Raw genomic sequence first — 17,618 nt, 5'->3', positions numbered from 1 at the left:
TGGTGGTGGCACCGGTGGTAGTGTGGAGCGGTAGTGTTAGCGGTTAGCACGTTGGGCAATGAACCAGGCGGCCACGAGTTCAACTCCAGCTCACGGCCAACACCAGTGACGATTATCTGAACCGGTCCTGGGCCTTCCCTAGGTCGACTCAGCCTCAAATGACTACCTGGTGTGTGATGCGTAAACATCGCCACTGTTGGGAGACAAAGGCGGCCGGGCGTGGTGTTGGCCACTAACCCCCTCGCCCGCCGTGCCGGCCTTCATAGGTGCTCGCTAACAGCACTTGCCACAACAGTCTGTTAAGGCTATACGGGGGATCTTTGTCTTTGGTGGTCAAGGCACTCTACGAGAAAACCCTCGCATGCTCGTCAAGGTTGCCATCTTTGCAGCAGTCGTCGGCTCTGGCCGAAGGAAAGCAGCGACGGCGACGATATTGCACGGATGTATGTTGAACTTCGTTTGCACCGTACGTAGACACAACCGTGCTAACGAGAGGTGCGAGGGAAGAACAAGAAACTAAATGCAACGAGCAGCAGCTCGAAAGAAATTCGTCTTCAATCGAGATTTAACAGCGTGTAGCTACGGTGGCTTCGTAACATCGCAAGGAAGTGCGCGTTCCAGACAGCCGCATTAAGCGCCATCCGAAAGCGCCCCCTCGATGCAGGTGACCGCCTTGTGTTCGATGGCCAGCCAAGAGCCGCCGCCGCTGCCGCCGCCGCGAGAATGACCGGGAGTTTCGCGTGACGGTTTACGCAATGAAGAATGGTCTTCTCTCGATTCTCACCCCACGGCGCACGTATGCCCACATGAACCCTCCAAGAGCGCTTCGCCCCGGATGCCAGCGTTCCAGGGTCAATTGTTCACCAACATTAATTTCCCAAAAGGGCCTCCTCCTCCTCCTCCTTTAAACATTTCTGCTGGCGGCAGCAGTTAGCGGGGAATGAAAATACCGCGTTTGCGCGCTCGGCGATAATTGCGGCAGTGACTCAGTGAGCATGGTTTTGTGTTTTTTTTCTCTCTCTCCTGTATATCTGAGCACCATTCTCTGGAGGTACGGGGTGGGGGGGTGGAATAACAGACGGAGGCAGCGCAGAGCCCTTAATGAGCGTTTGATTTAAAACGAGAATGCGTGGTCGGTCGCCCCCCCCCCCGCCCGGCACACGAAAACAAAAAGCTAAAGATCCCCCATATAGCCTTCAACAGACCGTTGCGGCAAGTGCTGTTAAGCGAGCAGCAACATCTGAAGGCCGGCACCGTGGCACACGAGGCGGGGGGTTGGTGGGTGGCCAACAACACGCCCGGTCGCCTTTGTCTACCGCAGGAAGTACTCATTTGAGGCTGAGTTGACCTAGGGGAGGCCCAGCGCCAGTTCACATAATCGTCGCTGGTGCTGTGGCCGTGAGCGGGAATCGAACTCGGGTCTCCGGGTATGAAGCGTAAGCGCGCTAACCGCTGCACCGCCGCTCCCCACACACACAGTCACAAACGCACGTGTGTGCGCTATTCTAGCCTCTGCTGGGCATTGCGTATGTGAGGAGAACTTCTTTCGCACCGTACGTCAGAGGTCGCAACCGGGTACCCGATACCCGTATCCTACCCGATACCCGGCTACCCGTACCCGGCCGGGTACGGGTACGGGTACCCATTTGCGACCCTGGTGCGGCCGGGTACGGGTACGGGTAAGGAATCAAAACCCGTTTGCGACCTCTGCCGTACGTAGTCAATCGTGCTAATCGGAGGTTGCGTAACTGGGCACGGATCGGTGATGAGCACTAACTATTTCACACCTTAGCCTCTACCGGGCAATCGGAAACTGGGCATGAAGAAGACCCACGGCGCACTGACGAGCGATAATTATTAGGAGGATCCCATGTGACACTGTAGCCTCTGCCGGGCATTCGGAAACTGTGCATGACTCACTGATGAACACTAATTATTACGAAGACCCATGGCGCATTGATGAGTGATAATTATTATGGGGATCGCACACGACACCCATGTAAGACTCTGTAACTGTGCATGACCCAACTGATGAGTTTTAACAATTACCAATTCCCACCCCCCCCCCCCCCTACATACAAGCAAGGACCACCAATGCTGGTGCGGATCCAGATGTAAATGAGGGGGTGCTCATTAACAATCACGCAAAGACCAGGTTTTGCGCCTCCGATTTGCACGGTTGGCTGGCTTCGTACGGTGCAAAAGAAGTTCAACAGCTACGTACTATTAACATTCCTTCCCTTTATTAATGTTACCCCTATCCCCTCCCTTTGATGCTGCTAATCCTGCACAATGCACGGGCATAATGACTTTAAACCCCTCGCCAAACCTCCTACGCATTTCACAATTAGTACTAATCGCATATCTGCATTTCCCATAAATATGCTAAATTCCTCTTGATATGCAAATTATTTTGTCAAGACGCTCTTCGCCCCCTCCATCCCAGCATAAATAGTCGCTCCAAGCCTGGGGCGTGCCATTCAGACTCTGTCTTCTCGACAGACCTGTTCTACACCTGAGGACGGCTGCTTGCGTTGTGGCCGAAACGTCGTGAGAATGATTTTATTATGTAGAATTTTTTATTATTTTATTATTTCCATTCTACGTGACTTTACCGAAAGAACCAAAAAGAAGTTCAACATACATCCGGTGCCTTTGGTCGATCTACTGCTGGATGAAGCTCTTCCCATGTCGTCGCTATCTCGTCATGCACGACGGCACAGTGTGTCACGCCCTTGCGCATGAGCCGACCTCATCACGTGGTTCAATGGTTCCCCCTTCATGGCCATTGGGCCACCTGGAACTGATAGGCCCAGCCCTGAGATCGAACTTAGGTTTTCAGAGGAATTGGCTCAGTTTCTCAACGTGAGCATTGTAAGCTGAAGGAGAGAGAGAGAAAGAGACACACACAAGGCACCGGGTCTCGAAGCCAGAACGTGAGAACTTGCTGGATTAATTCCCTGACGAACGTTAAGTTTGTTGAGGCGCCCAGACCCAGGGTTCAAACCCAGGGCCCCACAGCGACTGGGGCTCTGTGGGACTCGTAACAAAATTATATTTTTAAAAACTTTTTTTAAAAACACGCTTTAATGAAATGTACCGTACTAGTAATGGAAGAACTCCACGGCTCAAGGAAGTGGCCCCGAAGCTTGCCATAACGTAAGGGGCCGTGTTGATTTACAGCCAACGTCAGTTGAGCGTGGACAATTAGACCCAAGCCGAAACATAACATATCAAAACAAATGTTTTAAAATAAATGTTTTTTTTAAGTAATAGAATATAGTATTGTCATCAGTATGACATAAGAATACCAAGTTTGCAGTCGATACCACATTGGGAAGTGGGTAAAAATTGAGTTACAAGATTTGAGGATACAACAACGACAACAAGAACAACAGACAGAGTGAGTTAAATAAAAGTGTGTAAAAACAACATCATCAGCCAGAGAGGGGGGAAGAGAGACACACCCATACCCAGGGCGTGAACCCACAACCTCGTACGTACTCTTAGGTTTTCGGTGAAGTCACGTAGGTAAAAAATAAAATTTATAAAAGGAAAAGAAAAATCACAACGTTTCGGAGGCAACACAAGCTTCCGTCTTCAGGTGGAACCGTCACAGCACGATAGCTGTATCAAGTGATACAGCAATCGTAGCTGTATCAAGTGATACAGCAATCGTATCAAATGATACAGCAATCGTGCTGTGACGGTTCCACCTGAAGACGGAAGCTTGTGTTGCCTCCGAAACGTCGTGATTTTCATTTAACTTTTATTAATTTAATTTCATTTTTTACCTACGTGACTTTACCGAAAACCTAAGAGTATGAATCCTTGCAGTCACAAAAGCCTCAAATCTAGAACCTCCTAGGTGCCCGGCGTATTGTCTGTGCGCGATGACAGACGAGATAAGAGGAAAGGACGCGGAGGTGCAGTGAGGTAAGAGAAAATGTAGACAATACATCGAGGTGAGGGGAGCGATACGGGGATGAGGGCAGGCGGAGTGAAACGAGACAGACAAGAGACGGGTGAGAGAAGCGAGATGCAGACGAGGCAGAGATGATGATAGAGATTAATTCGATTTCGATTTTAAGATTTCGTGACTGCAGGGATTCGTATTCTTGGTTCTTTCTGGTAAAGTCACGTAGAAGGGAAATAATAAAATAATAAAACATAATAAAATTCTCACGACGTTTCGGCCACAACGCAAGCAGCCGTCCTCAGGTGAAGAAACAGAGCTGTCGAAAAGACAGCTTCCCAATGAACACAACGCAACATTCAAAGAAACCGCGGTGTTCATTGGGACGCTGTCTTTTCAACAGCTCTGTTTCTTCACCTGAGGACGGCTGCTTGCGTTGTGGCCGAAACGTCGTGAGAATTTTATTTTATTATGTTTAATTTTTCTTATTTTCTTATTTCCCTTTCTTTCGCACCGTGCGCAGCCAGAGAAAAATCCACGCGACCACAGGGAGAACACGCAAACTCCCAACTACAGTAAAACCTTGGATTGCGAGCATAATTCGTTCCGGAAACGTGTTTGTAATCCAAAGCACTCGTATATCAAAGCACTCGTACATCAGTTGTGATCACGTGACGCTCGGCAGACAAAGTGTATACACGTACTACTCGTATTGCAAAATCTCGCTCGTTTATAAAATTAATATTTATTTAAAAAATATTGCTCGTCGTGCAAAACACTCGCAGACCAAGTTACTCGCAATCCAAGGTTTTACTGTATATAGGCGTCAGGGTCGGGATCGAACCCACGAGTTCCTGCGCACCGGGCGAGGGAGTTGACATCTCCTCGCCACCGTGCTGATCGGAGGTAGCGGGGGAAGGACAACAAAACGTACTAAAGAAGTGAGTTTTCGATCGAGATGATCTGAGAGTGTACGTAGCTCCGGTGCCTTCCTGATGTCCCGATGAAACCAAGGAGCCGACCGCAAAGAAAAACAACAACAACAAACAACAGCAGCAGCAGAAGCAACAGCAGATGCAATGACGACACCTCAACGGAATTACCCGGAGAATAATCAAGAACGGCGATAACGACGGTGGTGGGAAGTGGGGGGCTGGGGGGGGGGCTGGAGGGGGGGGGGCACAGGCAGCAGACAGCGAGACGCGGGTGTGGACACAAGCCGTCATTTGAAACCAATTTAAAATTGGATTCGTAACGCCACCTGAACACTTGCTTTCAGGATTCCGATTAAATATTAATTTTGGCGAGCGCCCCGAGACGAAGCAGGGAGAGAGAGGGGAGAGGGGGGGGCATGAGCTTCGGGAGCATTCATTATTAACGACGGCGTTTATTGGAGGGGAACGTCATGGGGGGGGGGGGGGGAAGGAAGGCACGGAGCGCGGGCACACACGGTCGCCGGGCGATTTATGCGGAAGAATGTGAAAATCATTTAGAGGCGGGAGAATAAATACGCGGGGCAGCGACGGGCCGACTCCGGGAAGAGAAGCGTAAGAAGAATAAGAAGCAGCAGAAAATGATATCGCGTTTAATCAGAAGCGCGACTCGGAAAGGAGAGGTTTAGAAAGATATAGATGTTCTTTTTCTTCTTCTTTCGAATGGCTGATGTGCGCACGTAACGTTGAGCTTCTTTCGCGTCGTACGCAGGCAACCGTGCGAACTGAAAGGCAAAAATCAGTTCTAAAGAAATTCGTTTTCAATCCACGCGAGTCTGTGGGTCTTCCATGTGAGTCTGTGGGTCTCTGTGCGAGTAGTCTATGGGTCTCTGTGTGAGTCTATGGGTCTCCGTGTGAGTCTATGGGTCTCTGTGTGAGTCTATGGGTCTCTGTGTGAGTCTATGGGTCTCCGTGTGAGTCTATGGGTCTCTGTGTGAGTAGTCTAAGGGTCTCTATGTGAGTAGTCTATGGGTCTCTGAGTGAGTAGTCTATGGGTCTCTATGTTCGAGTCTATGGGTCTCTGTGTGAGTCTATGGGTCTCTATGTTCGAGTCTATGGGTCTCTGTGTGAGTCTATGGGTCTCTGTGTGAGTAGTCTGTGGGTCTCTGTGTGAGTAGTCTATGGGTCTCTATGTGAGTAGTCTATGGGTCTCTGTGTGAGTAGTCTATGGGTCTCTATGTTCGAGTCTATGGGTCTTTGTGTGAGTCTATGGGTCTCCGTGTGAGTAGTCTGTGGGTCTCCATGCGAGTCTATGGGTCTCCATGTGAGTCTGCGGGTCTCTATATACATATGTTGAACTTCTTTTGCACCGTACGCAGCCAACCGTGCTAATTGGAGGTGCCGGGGAAGGATAAAAACTGAACACAAAAAGCAGCTCTAAGCAAATTATAGTTTTTAATCTAGAAGCTCCAGTGGCTTCCGAACATCGGAAGGAAGAGCATTCCAGACGGCCACAGACGAGATCGGCAAGGTGTTGTGGTTCACTTGTTGGCGAGCGCTTTGCGTGTAATGAACGCGACCCCTCGCAACGTGTTCGTCCGGCAACGGGGAAGCCAACGTAGACGACGCAGAGCAGCGACTTGCAATTTCACATTCAGGTGGTCAAGCCAGATAACCGCGTCAGTGTTTCATCGCTGTGATGTCTCCTTCGTATTTCGCCGATCGGGGCCGTTGCGTCGTCACGCGTTTTGCACCGTCTCTGTTCTGGATGACCGCAGTCGCACACTACCGGAGAGTTTTTAATTGGTGCGTGTGCGTATATGTACAGAGCAGATAAGAGTGCGTACATGTGCGCGGGATGATGCCTCGCTTGTAACGGTTAGTGCGCTGCGGCAAAGGCTAAGATTTACAGAGGTTGCCCGGTTTGGATATCCGGGGCCCGGCAGTTAAAACAGTCGTGGGGGGGGGGGGGGGGAGACGTTTCCAAAAACCACTCACCCTCCGTGTCGCCTTAACAGACTGTTGGGGGCAAGTGCTGTTAGCGCGAGCATCTATCAAGGCCGGCACGACACACTAGGGGGTGGGTGGCCGGCACCACGCCTGACCGCCTTTGTCTCCCCAGTGGCGATGTTCACACATCGCACCAGGTGCTCATTTGAGGCCGAGTCGACATAGGGGAGGGGGCCTAGGACCGGTTCAGATGTTCGTCACCGATGTTGGGCCACGAGCGAGAATCGAACCCGGGTCATAGCCGGGTTCGCAGCGCAGCGTAGCGCTAACCGCCACACTGCGGCTCCCACACAGACAAAGATCCCACCCGGTGTAGCCTTCACAGATGGTTGGGGCAAGTGCTGATAGCAAGCACCTATGAAGGCCGGCGCACGAGGTGTGTCGAAGGCTCGCTGGCAGGAGGTCACGGGACAGACCCAGGCGTCATGGGTTGACCGATATGACTGGAAGATGCACCAACTGTGCCTCCCCTTACCGTTCACGCACACACGCGCACACACACACGCACTCCTGACACACGCGCCCACCTCTGAGCCATGATGCGGAAGCTCTCGTCCTGCAAGCAGGCCGTGTTCTGCATCTTGGCCGGCTCCGAGTCGCAGATCTGGTCGTTGGTGCGTCCGTAGTTGGCCGAGCTCACGACGATGACGTCGCTGCCGGGGCAGCGCAGGTCGATGGGGTAGCCCTCGCACGACAACTCACGCTGCACCAGGCCCTGGGGCAGCGCCAGACGCCCGGAGCCTGCGGCGGACAGGACGGAGAGATCGAGGTTGGGACAAGGTCAAGAGGTCGTTATCGTCGTCGTCGTCGTCGTCATCATCATTTTTATTTCGATTTAAAGCTTTCGTGACTGCAGGGATCTCATCTTCTTGGTTCTTTCGGTAAAGTCGCGTAGAATGGAAGTAATGAAATAATAAAAATAAAACATAATAAAGTAATTCTCACGACGATACGGCCACAACGCAAGCGGCCGTCCTCAGGTGGAGAACAGGTCTGTTGAGAAGACAGAGTCTGAATGACACACCACCAGGCTTGGAGCGTATATTTAAGCTGGGATGGAGGGGGGGGAAGAGCGCCTTGACAAAAGAATTTGCATATCAAGAGGAATTTAGCATATTTATGGGAAATGCAGATATGCGATTAGTACTACTTGTGAAATGCGTAGGGGGTTTGGCGAGGGGTTGTTGGCTATCAACAACAAGGCAACTCCTATGACTAATTGGGAATGGGACGCAAGCGTAGGATCGATCACCCTGTCGCTGGCCGCCTTTGGGGAGGGTGTATAGTATGAAAGGCCGAAACACCCTAGGAACCAAAGGTTCACTACTGACGATGCGCTCCCCAAATTTCACCAGGCTCACTGTTCATGAACTCTTGGAAGTGCTTGCACAAAGGATAGTAACATCTCATCCTGTGTTCTTTGGAATCATTCTACGTGACTTTACCGAAAGAACCAAGAAGATCATTTTAATCATTATTATTGTCCCGCTTCCCCCAAGGGTCATTGTCCAGGAGGGTCCTGCCAGGGTTTCACAGTAGTGGCCGATGTTGCTGCTGCTTCTGCTGCTGTCTGGGGGAATCCAATTTTTCTTGTCCTTCCCCCCCCCCGCCCCGCACCTCCGATTAGCACGGTGGGCTATGTACGGCGCAAAAGAAGTTCAAAGTACACATGTACTTTGGGAAGTTCCGTCAGTACCAGCTAAAGTGCACGGGAGTTTTTCTCAGTTACGTGAGGAAACCGGAGAACCCGGAGGGTGGTGGGAGGGGAGGGGGGGAGAACACACAACAACAACAACACTCCACGCAGACAAACGCCGGAGTCGAGATTCGAACCCAGGCGCTGCTTCCTGTGATGCACAAGCGTCAGCGGCCAATGTGGAATTGCCAGGATCCCCAAATTGGGATGAGCAGCCAAACACCCCCATTCAAACCCAACGGTAACGATCATTCTCGATTTGAAGCTTTCGTGACTTGCAGGAATCCATACTCCTCCTTTGGCTCTTTCGGTAAAGTCACGTGGGTAGAAAAATCATTACTTTTAGGGTAACAATCATGTCGACTTGGGAGCGCTCCGCACGGCGTTCGCTCGCCATGCCAGAGAGAGAACGAAGAGGAGGTCCCTGGGGAGCCAGAGACAAGCGGGAAGGTGACCAACGCCACGAGCCCAACAACTGCCCAAGCTCTGCGGTTCTCTCCACGGCAGGACGCCATTGGCCAACGGACACACGTTGGACACGCGGGAGGAAACGCGCACGTTGCGAGGGGGCAACGCTCTATCCCGTGCGGACGGAACATGATGCCTTGAATAAAGGTGTCAGTTTTGTACCAGTTCAAAGGGTAAAAACCTACTACTATATTTTGCCACTGGTAAAGGAGGTGTCTCATAGTGTAAATGCTTAGCCCGAGCTCTCAATACTCTGATAGTGCGCTGTTTTTGAGTTGTACGCCTTTTGGCGTCATCTGGTCCAACACCAATGGAGACTGGGCTCTAAGGAAAGCTGTCTCGGGTGTGGACCAATTAACTTCAAGGACAGTGCATATCATTACCATTATCAGAGTTGTTTCTTTTTGTTTGCATTTTGACTGCTTGTGTTGCGGTTATTGCAAGCATGACGCCTGTATAAAGGTGTCAGTTTTGTACCAGTTTAAAGGGTAAAAACCTACTACTATATTTTGCCACTGGTAAAGGAGATGTCTCATAGTGTAAATGCTTAGCCCGAGCTCTCAATACTCTGATAGTGCGCTGTTTTTGAGTTGTACGCCTTTTGGCGTCATCTGGTCCAACACCAATGGAGACTCGGCTCTAAGGAAAGCTGTCTCGGGTGTGGACCAATCAACTTCAAGGACAGTGCATATCATTACCATTATCAGAGTTGTTTCTTTTTGTTTGCATTTTGACTGCTTGTGTTGCGGTTATTGCAAGCATGACGCCTTGTATAAAGGTGTCAGTTTTGTACCAGTTCAAAGGGTAAAAACCTACTACTATATTTTGCCACTGGTAAAGGACATGTCTCATAGTGTAAATGCTTACCCCGAGCTCTCAATACTCTGATAGTGCACTGTTTTTGAGTTGTACGCCTTTTGGCGTCATCTGGTCCAACACCAATGGAGACTGGGCTCTAAGGAAAGCTGTCTCGGGTGTGGACCAATCAACTTCAAGGACAGTGCATATCATTACCATTATCAGAGTTGTTTCTTTTTGTTTGCATTTTGACTGCTTGTGTTGCGGTTATTGTAAACATGATGCCTTGTATAAAGGTTTCAGTTTTGTACCAGTTTAAAGGGTAAAAATCTACTACTATATTTTACCACTGGCAAGGGGAGTTTCGTAACATCCGCGCGGTGACCCAGCAACCCTCGCCGCTGCCTCCACAGCGCTGGCGCGGGAGCCCACGTGTCGCAGCGCAGCCACCGCCAGGTCGGGCAGGGGGCCAGGGTCGGTGGATCGCGTGCAGATCTCGCAAAGCTCCAGAACCCGCTGGGCAATGACGCGATGGGCGGCCATGACACGGCAGGACGGCGAGCGGGTTCGCGGAATTGTGCGCGGGAGATTTGAGCGTTCGCTAGTTCCCTTCCCCAACCCTCCTCCACCCCCAGCCCCCTCCTCCTCCAACCCCCTCCTCCTCCAACCCCCACCCCCCTCCTCCTCCAACCCCCTCCTCCTCCAACCCCCACCCCCCTCCAATCCCCCCCCCTCCAACCACCCCCCTCCTCCAACCCCCTCCTGTCCTCACCCCCCCCCTCCTCCACCCACACCCCCCTCCAACCCCCCCCCTCCAACCCCACCCCCCTCCCCCAACCCTCCTCCTCCACCCCCAGCCCCCTCCTCCTCCGCCCCCACCCCCTCCTCCAACCCCCTCCCCTCCTCACCCCCATCACCTTTATTCCCCTCCCACCCCCTCGTCCCCACCCTCCTCCTATAGCCCCCGCCCCCCACCCCTCTTCCACCCCCCCTCCTCCACCCCCACCCTGCTCCCCCCCCCCACTCCTCTCCCCGTCCTCCAACCCCCTCCCCTCCTTACCCCCATCACCCTTATTCCCCCCCACCCCCTCGTCCCCACCCTCCTCCTATAGCCCCGCCCCCCACCCCTCTTCCACCCCCCCTCCTCCACCCCCACCCTGCTCCCCCCCCCCACTCCTCTCCCCGTCCTCCAACCCCCTCCCCTCCTTACCCCCATCACCCTTATTCCCCCCCACCCCCTCATCGGATTTCTCACATTTCTACCGACTAAACCATTTTTATTATTTCACCGGGCAAGGCCCACTGAGCTACGTAGTTTTTCGGCAGCGACCTGGCCACAAATGATAAGCTGAAAAAGAAATGCATGCATGCATTTACGAACTTTTTTCGCACCGTACGTAGCCAACCGTGCTAATCGGAGGTGTCGGGAAATCTCATAGCAGCCAAATACTCTCCAAACGCGTGACGTTGATTCTAAATGTGGAGGGGAAAAACCGGAGGACCCGGACCCCAGTGTAAAAAAGAAATCCACGCACGCGACCACAAGGAGAGAGAGACACCGCAAACTCCAAATACACAGCAGGCGTCAGGGTCGGGATCAAACCCACGGACCTCCTGCATACCACGCAAGGAAGTCAACATCTCGACAGCCCCGTCGCTATTCTAGAGCATCGCTCGTGGTCCGTCCTCGCTGTGACGTGCCCCAAACGCGCGCGCTCACCCTCACGCGGCACCAGTTACTCCTGCGTGGGTGCCATTAACCCGAGCGCGCTTGGGATTTGCACCGAGAGACGGAGAGAGCGGAACAGGTGGGGGCAATTATAGGAACATGCGCAGGTTGGAGACACGTGGTTCAAACCCGTGACGTAAACGCGGGGCTTGGGGCAGGCCGCGTCGTTGCCTTCGAGGAACGATGGCCGACTGTCATGAATTGACGACAGAGCGTGCGGCGGGGGGGCCGAGGAGCGGTGGAACGCCGGTGTAGACGGCACGTCCTACGGGGGAGACGGAGCGATGAAATCGGGGCTCGTGAGCGACGGAGGGGGGCCCGAGGGCGGATTATGACACCGCGGGAGAAATGTCGACGGCCGGGAGAGGCCTTCATCCAGCAGTGGATGGGCCATGGCCGATGATGACGATGATGGACGATGACGTTCGACGCCTCCATGCTTTGCGGCGAAGGAATGCCGTGCTCGCGCTCTCTCGTGCCGAGACGATTCTCCCGCTTGTTTTTTTTTTAACTCTCCGTTTGTATAATTAGAGGGACGCTGCCGCCCTGCTGCTGCCGCCACCACAATAGTCCTCGGCTTGTTGTCCCCCCCCCCCCCGCCGCACCTTCGATTAGCACGGCGAGAAAGAAGTCCCACGGACACACACAGCACGTGCGGTTTGGCGGTCAGCAGCGGCAACGGTTCCATTCGACTTCCCGGCGAGGCACAATTCTCTCACCCGGCAGCGATACACATGGGGAGAGGTACCCATGTAAAGCGTGAGTACCTCTTCTCAAAACGTGTGACCACACAGCTTGGAAGAGTAGGCCAAATACAATCGGGGGGGGGGAGGAGCGGCATAAGCAGTCAACTACAGGGGCTGCTCCTCTTACCCTTGTATCGTTATACGAGCCGTGTTTCAAAATCAGCTCAATTCTCCCGTAAAATCACGTGATTTCTGCATGGCACCGCCCCCCCTCGCCCCGCCCACTCTGAATCCCTCCCCTCTCCCCACCGCTCCGCCCGCTGTGAAAACAGACACCTATTGCTCGCGCCTTCCTCATCTCCCTTCCGCTCTCTCTCTCTCTCTCCTTCCACTCTCATCATCGCCCTCTCATCCCCCGGCGTCTTGGCCCGGTCATTCACTTCTCCCCCCTCCCCCCTCCGCGTCCTCCTGCAACTGCCGCTGCTCCCTCCTTCGTTCTTCCCCGCTGCTCATCTCGGAGCCGTGCACTCCACCTCCGACACCTCCTCCCGCGTTCCTTCCCCGGGCACCTCCGATTACAGCGCGGGTTGGGCTCGCGTAACGGTTGCGAATGGATCTTCTTGGTTCTTTCGGTAAAGTCACGTAGAAGGGAAATAATAAAATAATACAAATAAAACATAATAAAATACAATTCTCACGACGTTTCGGCCACAACGCAAGCAGCCGTCCTCAGGTGAAGACCAGGTCTGTCGGAAAGACAGAGTCAGACAGACCTTCACCTGAGGATGGCTGCTTGCGTTGTGGCCGAAACGTCGTGAGAAGTATTTTATTATGTTTTATTTTTATTATTTTATTATTTCCCTTCTTACGTGACTTTACCGAAAGAACCAAGAAGATGAATCCCTGCAGTCACGAACGGTGCGAATGGAGTTCAACGTACGTCTCGACGACTTCCGTCCCGGCCTCCCGTTCCCTTCCACGCTCACCTTGCCCCCCCCCCTCCATCCCCCCCTGCACCCCCCCCCTCTCGGCCTCCCACTCCTTTGCAGAGGTCGCAAACGGGTTTTGATTCCTTACCCGTACCCGGCCGCACCAGGGTCGCAAACGGGTACCCGTACCTGTACCCTGGGTACGGGTAGGGTACGGGTATCGGGTACCTGATTGCGACCTCTGGGATGAAGCCATGTTGCAGGCGCGGGTGGGTTGATTCTAGGAACTTGAATTGTGAGAAGAGACAAGACGTTGGGAAATGAGTGACAAACGGTGACTCACCAGTGACTCACGGCCTACCCGTACCCGGCCGCACCAGGGTCGCAAACGGGTACCCGTACCCGTACCCAGCCGGGTACGGGTAGCCGGGTATCGGGTAGGGTACGGGTATCGGGTACCCGGTTGCGACCTCTGCTCCTTTGTCTGCTGCCCCTTTTGTCTCGCAACCAACTACCCAAACCCTCCCCCCCTTTGCCGAGGTGTGGTGCCACGGGTACGGAGTTTTGTCGAGCATAATTACAGTGTGCGCAGATATAGAATATCAAAGGGGGGAGGGGGAAATGTCTTAAGAGGGAGAGATAGGGAGGGGAGGGGAGTGGAGGGGGAGGGGGGCACGGCGGGCTTTCTGCGTCACGTATCGGCGGAATCTTTAAGAGACTCAGGCAGCTGTGATGGGAAGAATGACTTTGTGTTTTGGCAGACAGGCAGCAGCGGCAGCAGCGGCAGCAGCAGACAGCCCATTTGAGAGACTAAACAATGCCATGATCATGATCAGTGCAGCATTCTGCGCATGTTTGCGTGCGATTTGTGCGTGTCTAGGTTGGTGAGTTTGTGTGTGTGCGTGCGTGTCTACGTTTGTGTGTCGGCATGTGTGTATGTGTGCTATGGTCCGTGTGTGGGTTTGTCTCTGTGTCTGGGCGCAAATGTGTGTGTAGGTTGAATTTGTCACGTGACCTGCCAGCGGGTTTTCAACCCTTCACTTCGCGTGCGAATTTGTGCGTGCGTATTTGTTGTGTTTTGTGTGCCTGCGTGCGTGCGTGTGTATGTACAAATGTGTGTCTGTGACCTCCTGTCAGCGGAGCCTTCGACGCTTCACGTTGCCTGAAAGCGCACATAGCCTGGCACAAGTGCCGTGGTGACGAATGGCGGTTGTTGTTGTTGTATGCGGGGTTCGGCTTGCGCAGTGGTGAGTACACTGCGCTTCAAGCCCAGGTACCTAAGTTAGAATCCTGACCACAGCTTACACCAGTTACGGAATATCTGAACCACCGCTGCGGCCTCCTCGTGTCAAATTGAGCCTCACATGAGTACAGCACCACGCGTTGGGTCTTTCACAAACACCTCCTCAGCGAAAGACCCAAACGCAGAAGATCCCACTGGGTTTGGCCTTCCACGAAGCTCATGGTCCACCCCAAATAGCATCCGCACATGCCGTGGCCGATGCGGATACCTGATGCACATGAGGAAAATTTAAACCTCTCCCTGGAGCTTGCGACCGCGGTCATCCAGAACAGACCGAACGATGTGTAGCGACGCAGCGCCCCGATCCACAAATACGGCAGCGATACACGACTCCGCTGGCTCCTGACTACCTGAATGTGAAATTGCACTGGTCAACACACTTTGTCTGGCATAAGGTATTCCAACGGTTTTAAGGTAATTTTGGTGGTGCCGATTCCAAATCTGGCATCAGTTTTAGTCTATCACATCAGGTGATTTTTGAGATATCAAATATTGCATTTTCAATAAAAACTGCGGAAGAAAAATATTAAATAAACGTGGATATCTACATAAAATGATATTATAAACACACTATCCTAGAAATACAGCGCCGTATTTTAACACTAAAGCAGTCACTGACTCGCAACAACTTGCAATCATAAGTGACGGAGTTAATTTCGGGTAAAATCAATGAAAGTGGGGTATGCCGATAGCATAAAAATGAGATGTGATAGAGCAAATCTGAGATCAGTTTTGGAATCGGCACCCTGAAATTAGTCTAAAACAGCTGCAAAAGTCCAGGCCAGAAAAAAATGTTTTAATTTTGTTGACCAGTGTTGTCGTTGTTGCTCTGCCATCTACATCAGCCATACGGAAGAAGAAGTAGTGTAAACATTAGCACTGGGGAGACAAAGGCGGCTGGGCATAGTTTCTGTCAACACCGCCACCACCACCACCACTCCGTGCACTCGACCGTACTTAATAGGTGCTCACGAACAGCACAATGCACCGAAAGTCTCTAAGGCTACACGGGGAAGGGGGGGGGGTTTGTTTTGTGTGAAGCAGTGATAACAACAGTTGTAAAAAGCCTGAATGCGGGATCTGTGTGTGGTTCGCATGGGTAGATGTGCACGTGTGTGTGGGGAGCGGTAGTGTAGCGGTTAGCGCGCTGCGCTATGAACCTGGCGACCCGGGTTCGATTCCCGCTCACGGCCAACGCCAGTGACGATTATCTGAACCGGTCCTGGGCCTCCCCTAGGTCGACTCAGCCTTAAATGAGTACCTGGTACGGGGTGTGTAAACATCGCCACTGGGGAGACAAAGGCGGTCGGGCGTGGTGCTGGCCACCCACCCCCTCGTTCGTGTACCGTTCCGGCCTTCATAGGTGCTCGCTAACAGCACTTGCCCCTACAGTCTGTTAAGGCTATACGGGGGATCTTTGTCTTTGCTTGTGTGGTGCAGCAGCGGTTAGCACAGTGGGCTACCATCCCGGTGACCCAGATGCGATGCCATGCCAGGATTAACATGTGGCAGCTGGTGTCCCGTGTGTGTGTGTGCGAGCGTGCAAATTCATTCATGGTTGTGTACGTGTGAATAGCTGACGGGAGCTTCTCGCTCACGGCCACAGCACCAGCGACGATTATCTGAACCGGTCCGGCGCCTCCCCCTAGGTCGACTCAGCCTCAAATGAGTAACCGGTGCGGTGTGTAAACATTGCCACTGGGGAGACAAAGGCGGCCTGGCGGGGCGCTGACCACCCACCCCCTCGTGTGGCGTGCCGGCCTTCAATAGGTGCTCGCTAACAGCACTTGCCCCAATTTCTCTACCTTTACCACCGGGCCCCCCACACCCCAAGTTCGTGAGTTTCTGGCTTCAGCCCCCACGGAATTACTGGTGACCCCCCCCCCCCCCCACTGCGGTGCCCCCCATCCGCACCTCCGATTAGCACGGTTTGCTACGTACGGTGCGAAAGAAGCTCAACATTACATACACCGTACACCGCTACACACTAAGCTACTATACACAAAACGACACTACTATATACTACACTACTAAGCACTACACTATATACGACACTACACGACTATACAACATTGAAAACTCATTTCTTTCCAACTGATTTGCGTGTGTTTAGTTTGTTGTCCGTCCCCCGCACCTCCGATTAGTACGGTGCAAAAGAAGATCAACGTATTGTACATATTGCCCGCGCTTTGTACCGGGCCTCCTGTCAGAAGAATAAAAAATACCAGGGGACAGATGAGTCTCATGTGACCTGGCCCACCATGGCGCAGGGTGGAGAAAGTTCGGGTTGGATCCGATCGGAGAGTTGCCAGTGACCGTCGTGTGAAAAACGGAGAACAGCAATGCAAGCGAATAGCAATAAAAAAATTAAATGTAAAATAAAATAAATTAAAAATAAAAATGACAAAAATAAACCGTATCACGAGCAGAAACGAAAAAATAGCAAAACATAAATCAACGTCAAATCAAAGCCAAAGGATTAAATTCCCTCTTGATTTCAAGCTTTCGTGACTGCAGGAATTACCCTTTGGTTCTTTCCGAAAAGTCACGTAGAAAGAAAATAAATTAAATAATAGAATACAACACAGTGCGTCTATGTAGTGTGTCTCTCGCTGTGTGTCTCTGTGTTGTCTCTCTCTGTGTGTCTATGTTGTGTGTCTCTATCTGTGTGTCTCTATCTGTGTGTCTCTGTGTTGTCTCTCTCTGTGTGTCTGTGTGTCTCTCTCTGTGTGTCTCTGTGTTGTCTCTCTCTGCTTGTGTCTGTCTGTGTGTCCCCGTGTGTGTCTCTCTCTGTGTGTCTCTCTCTACTTGTGTGTCTGTATGTGTGTCTCCGTGTCTACGTTGTGTTTCTCTCTGTGTGTCTCTGTGTTGTCTCTCTCTGCTTGTGTGTCTGTCTGTATGTGTCTGTGTCTATGTTGTGTGTCTCTCTCTCTGTGTGTCTCTGTTGTGTGTCTCTCTCTCTGTGTCTCTGTGTTGCCTCTCTCTGTTTGTGTGTCTGTCTGTGTGTCTCCGTGTGTGTCTCTCTCTGCTTGTGTGTCTGTCTGTGTCCCCGTATCTGTGTTTTGTCTCTCTCTCAAATTTAGCAATCTTTGGAAGAACATAATCAACAACGTAAGGTGCCGACTGTTGTGTTCGCCGATTCTCTGTGTTG

At 52.3% G+C, this 17,618-nt stretch overlaps 1 protein-coding gene across 1 annotated transcript in view; it reads right to left on the bottom strand.

Moving 5' to 3' along the window:
- Positions 1-17,618, bottom strand: part of LOC144952362 (adhesion G protein-coupled receptor L2-like) — a 220,879-nt gene that overhangs the window by 86,921 nt on the left and 116,340 nt on the right. The window contains 1 exon segment of the mRNA XM_078882747.1: positions 7,386-7,599. Within this exon segment, the coding sequence (XP_078738873.1) occupies positions 7,386-7,599 (214 nt within the window).

Source organism: Lampetra fluviatilis, chromosome 3 (genome assembly GCF_964198595.1).
Source record: "Lampetra fluviatilis chromosome 3, kcLamFluv1.1, whole genome shotgun sequence".
Lineage (NCBI taxonomy): Eukaryota > Metazoa > Chordata > Hyperoartia > Petromyzontiformes > Petromyzontidae > Lampetra > Lampetra fluviatilis.
Note: the sequence above shows the minus strand (reverse complement) of the source record. Positions and strands in the feature narration are given on the sequence as shown.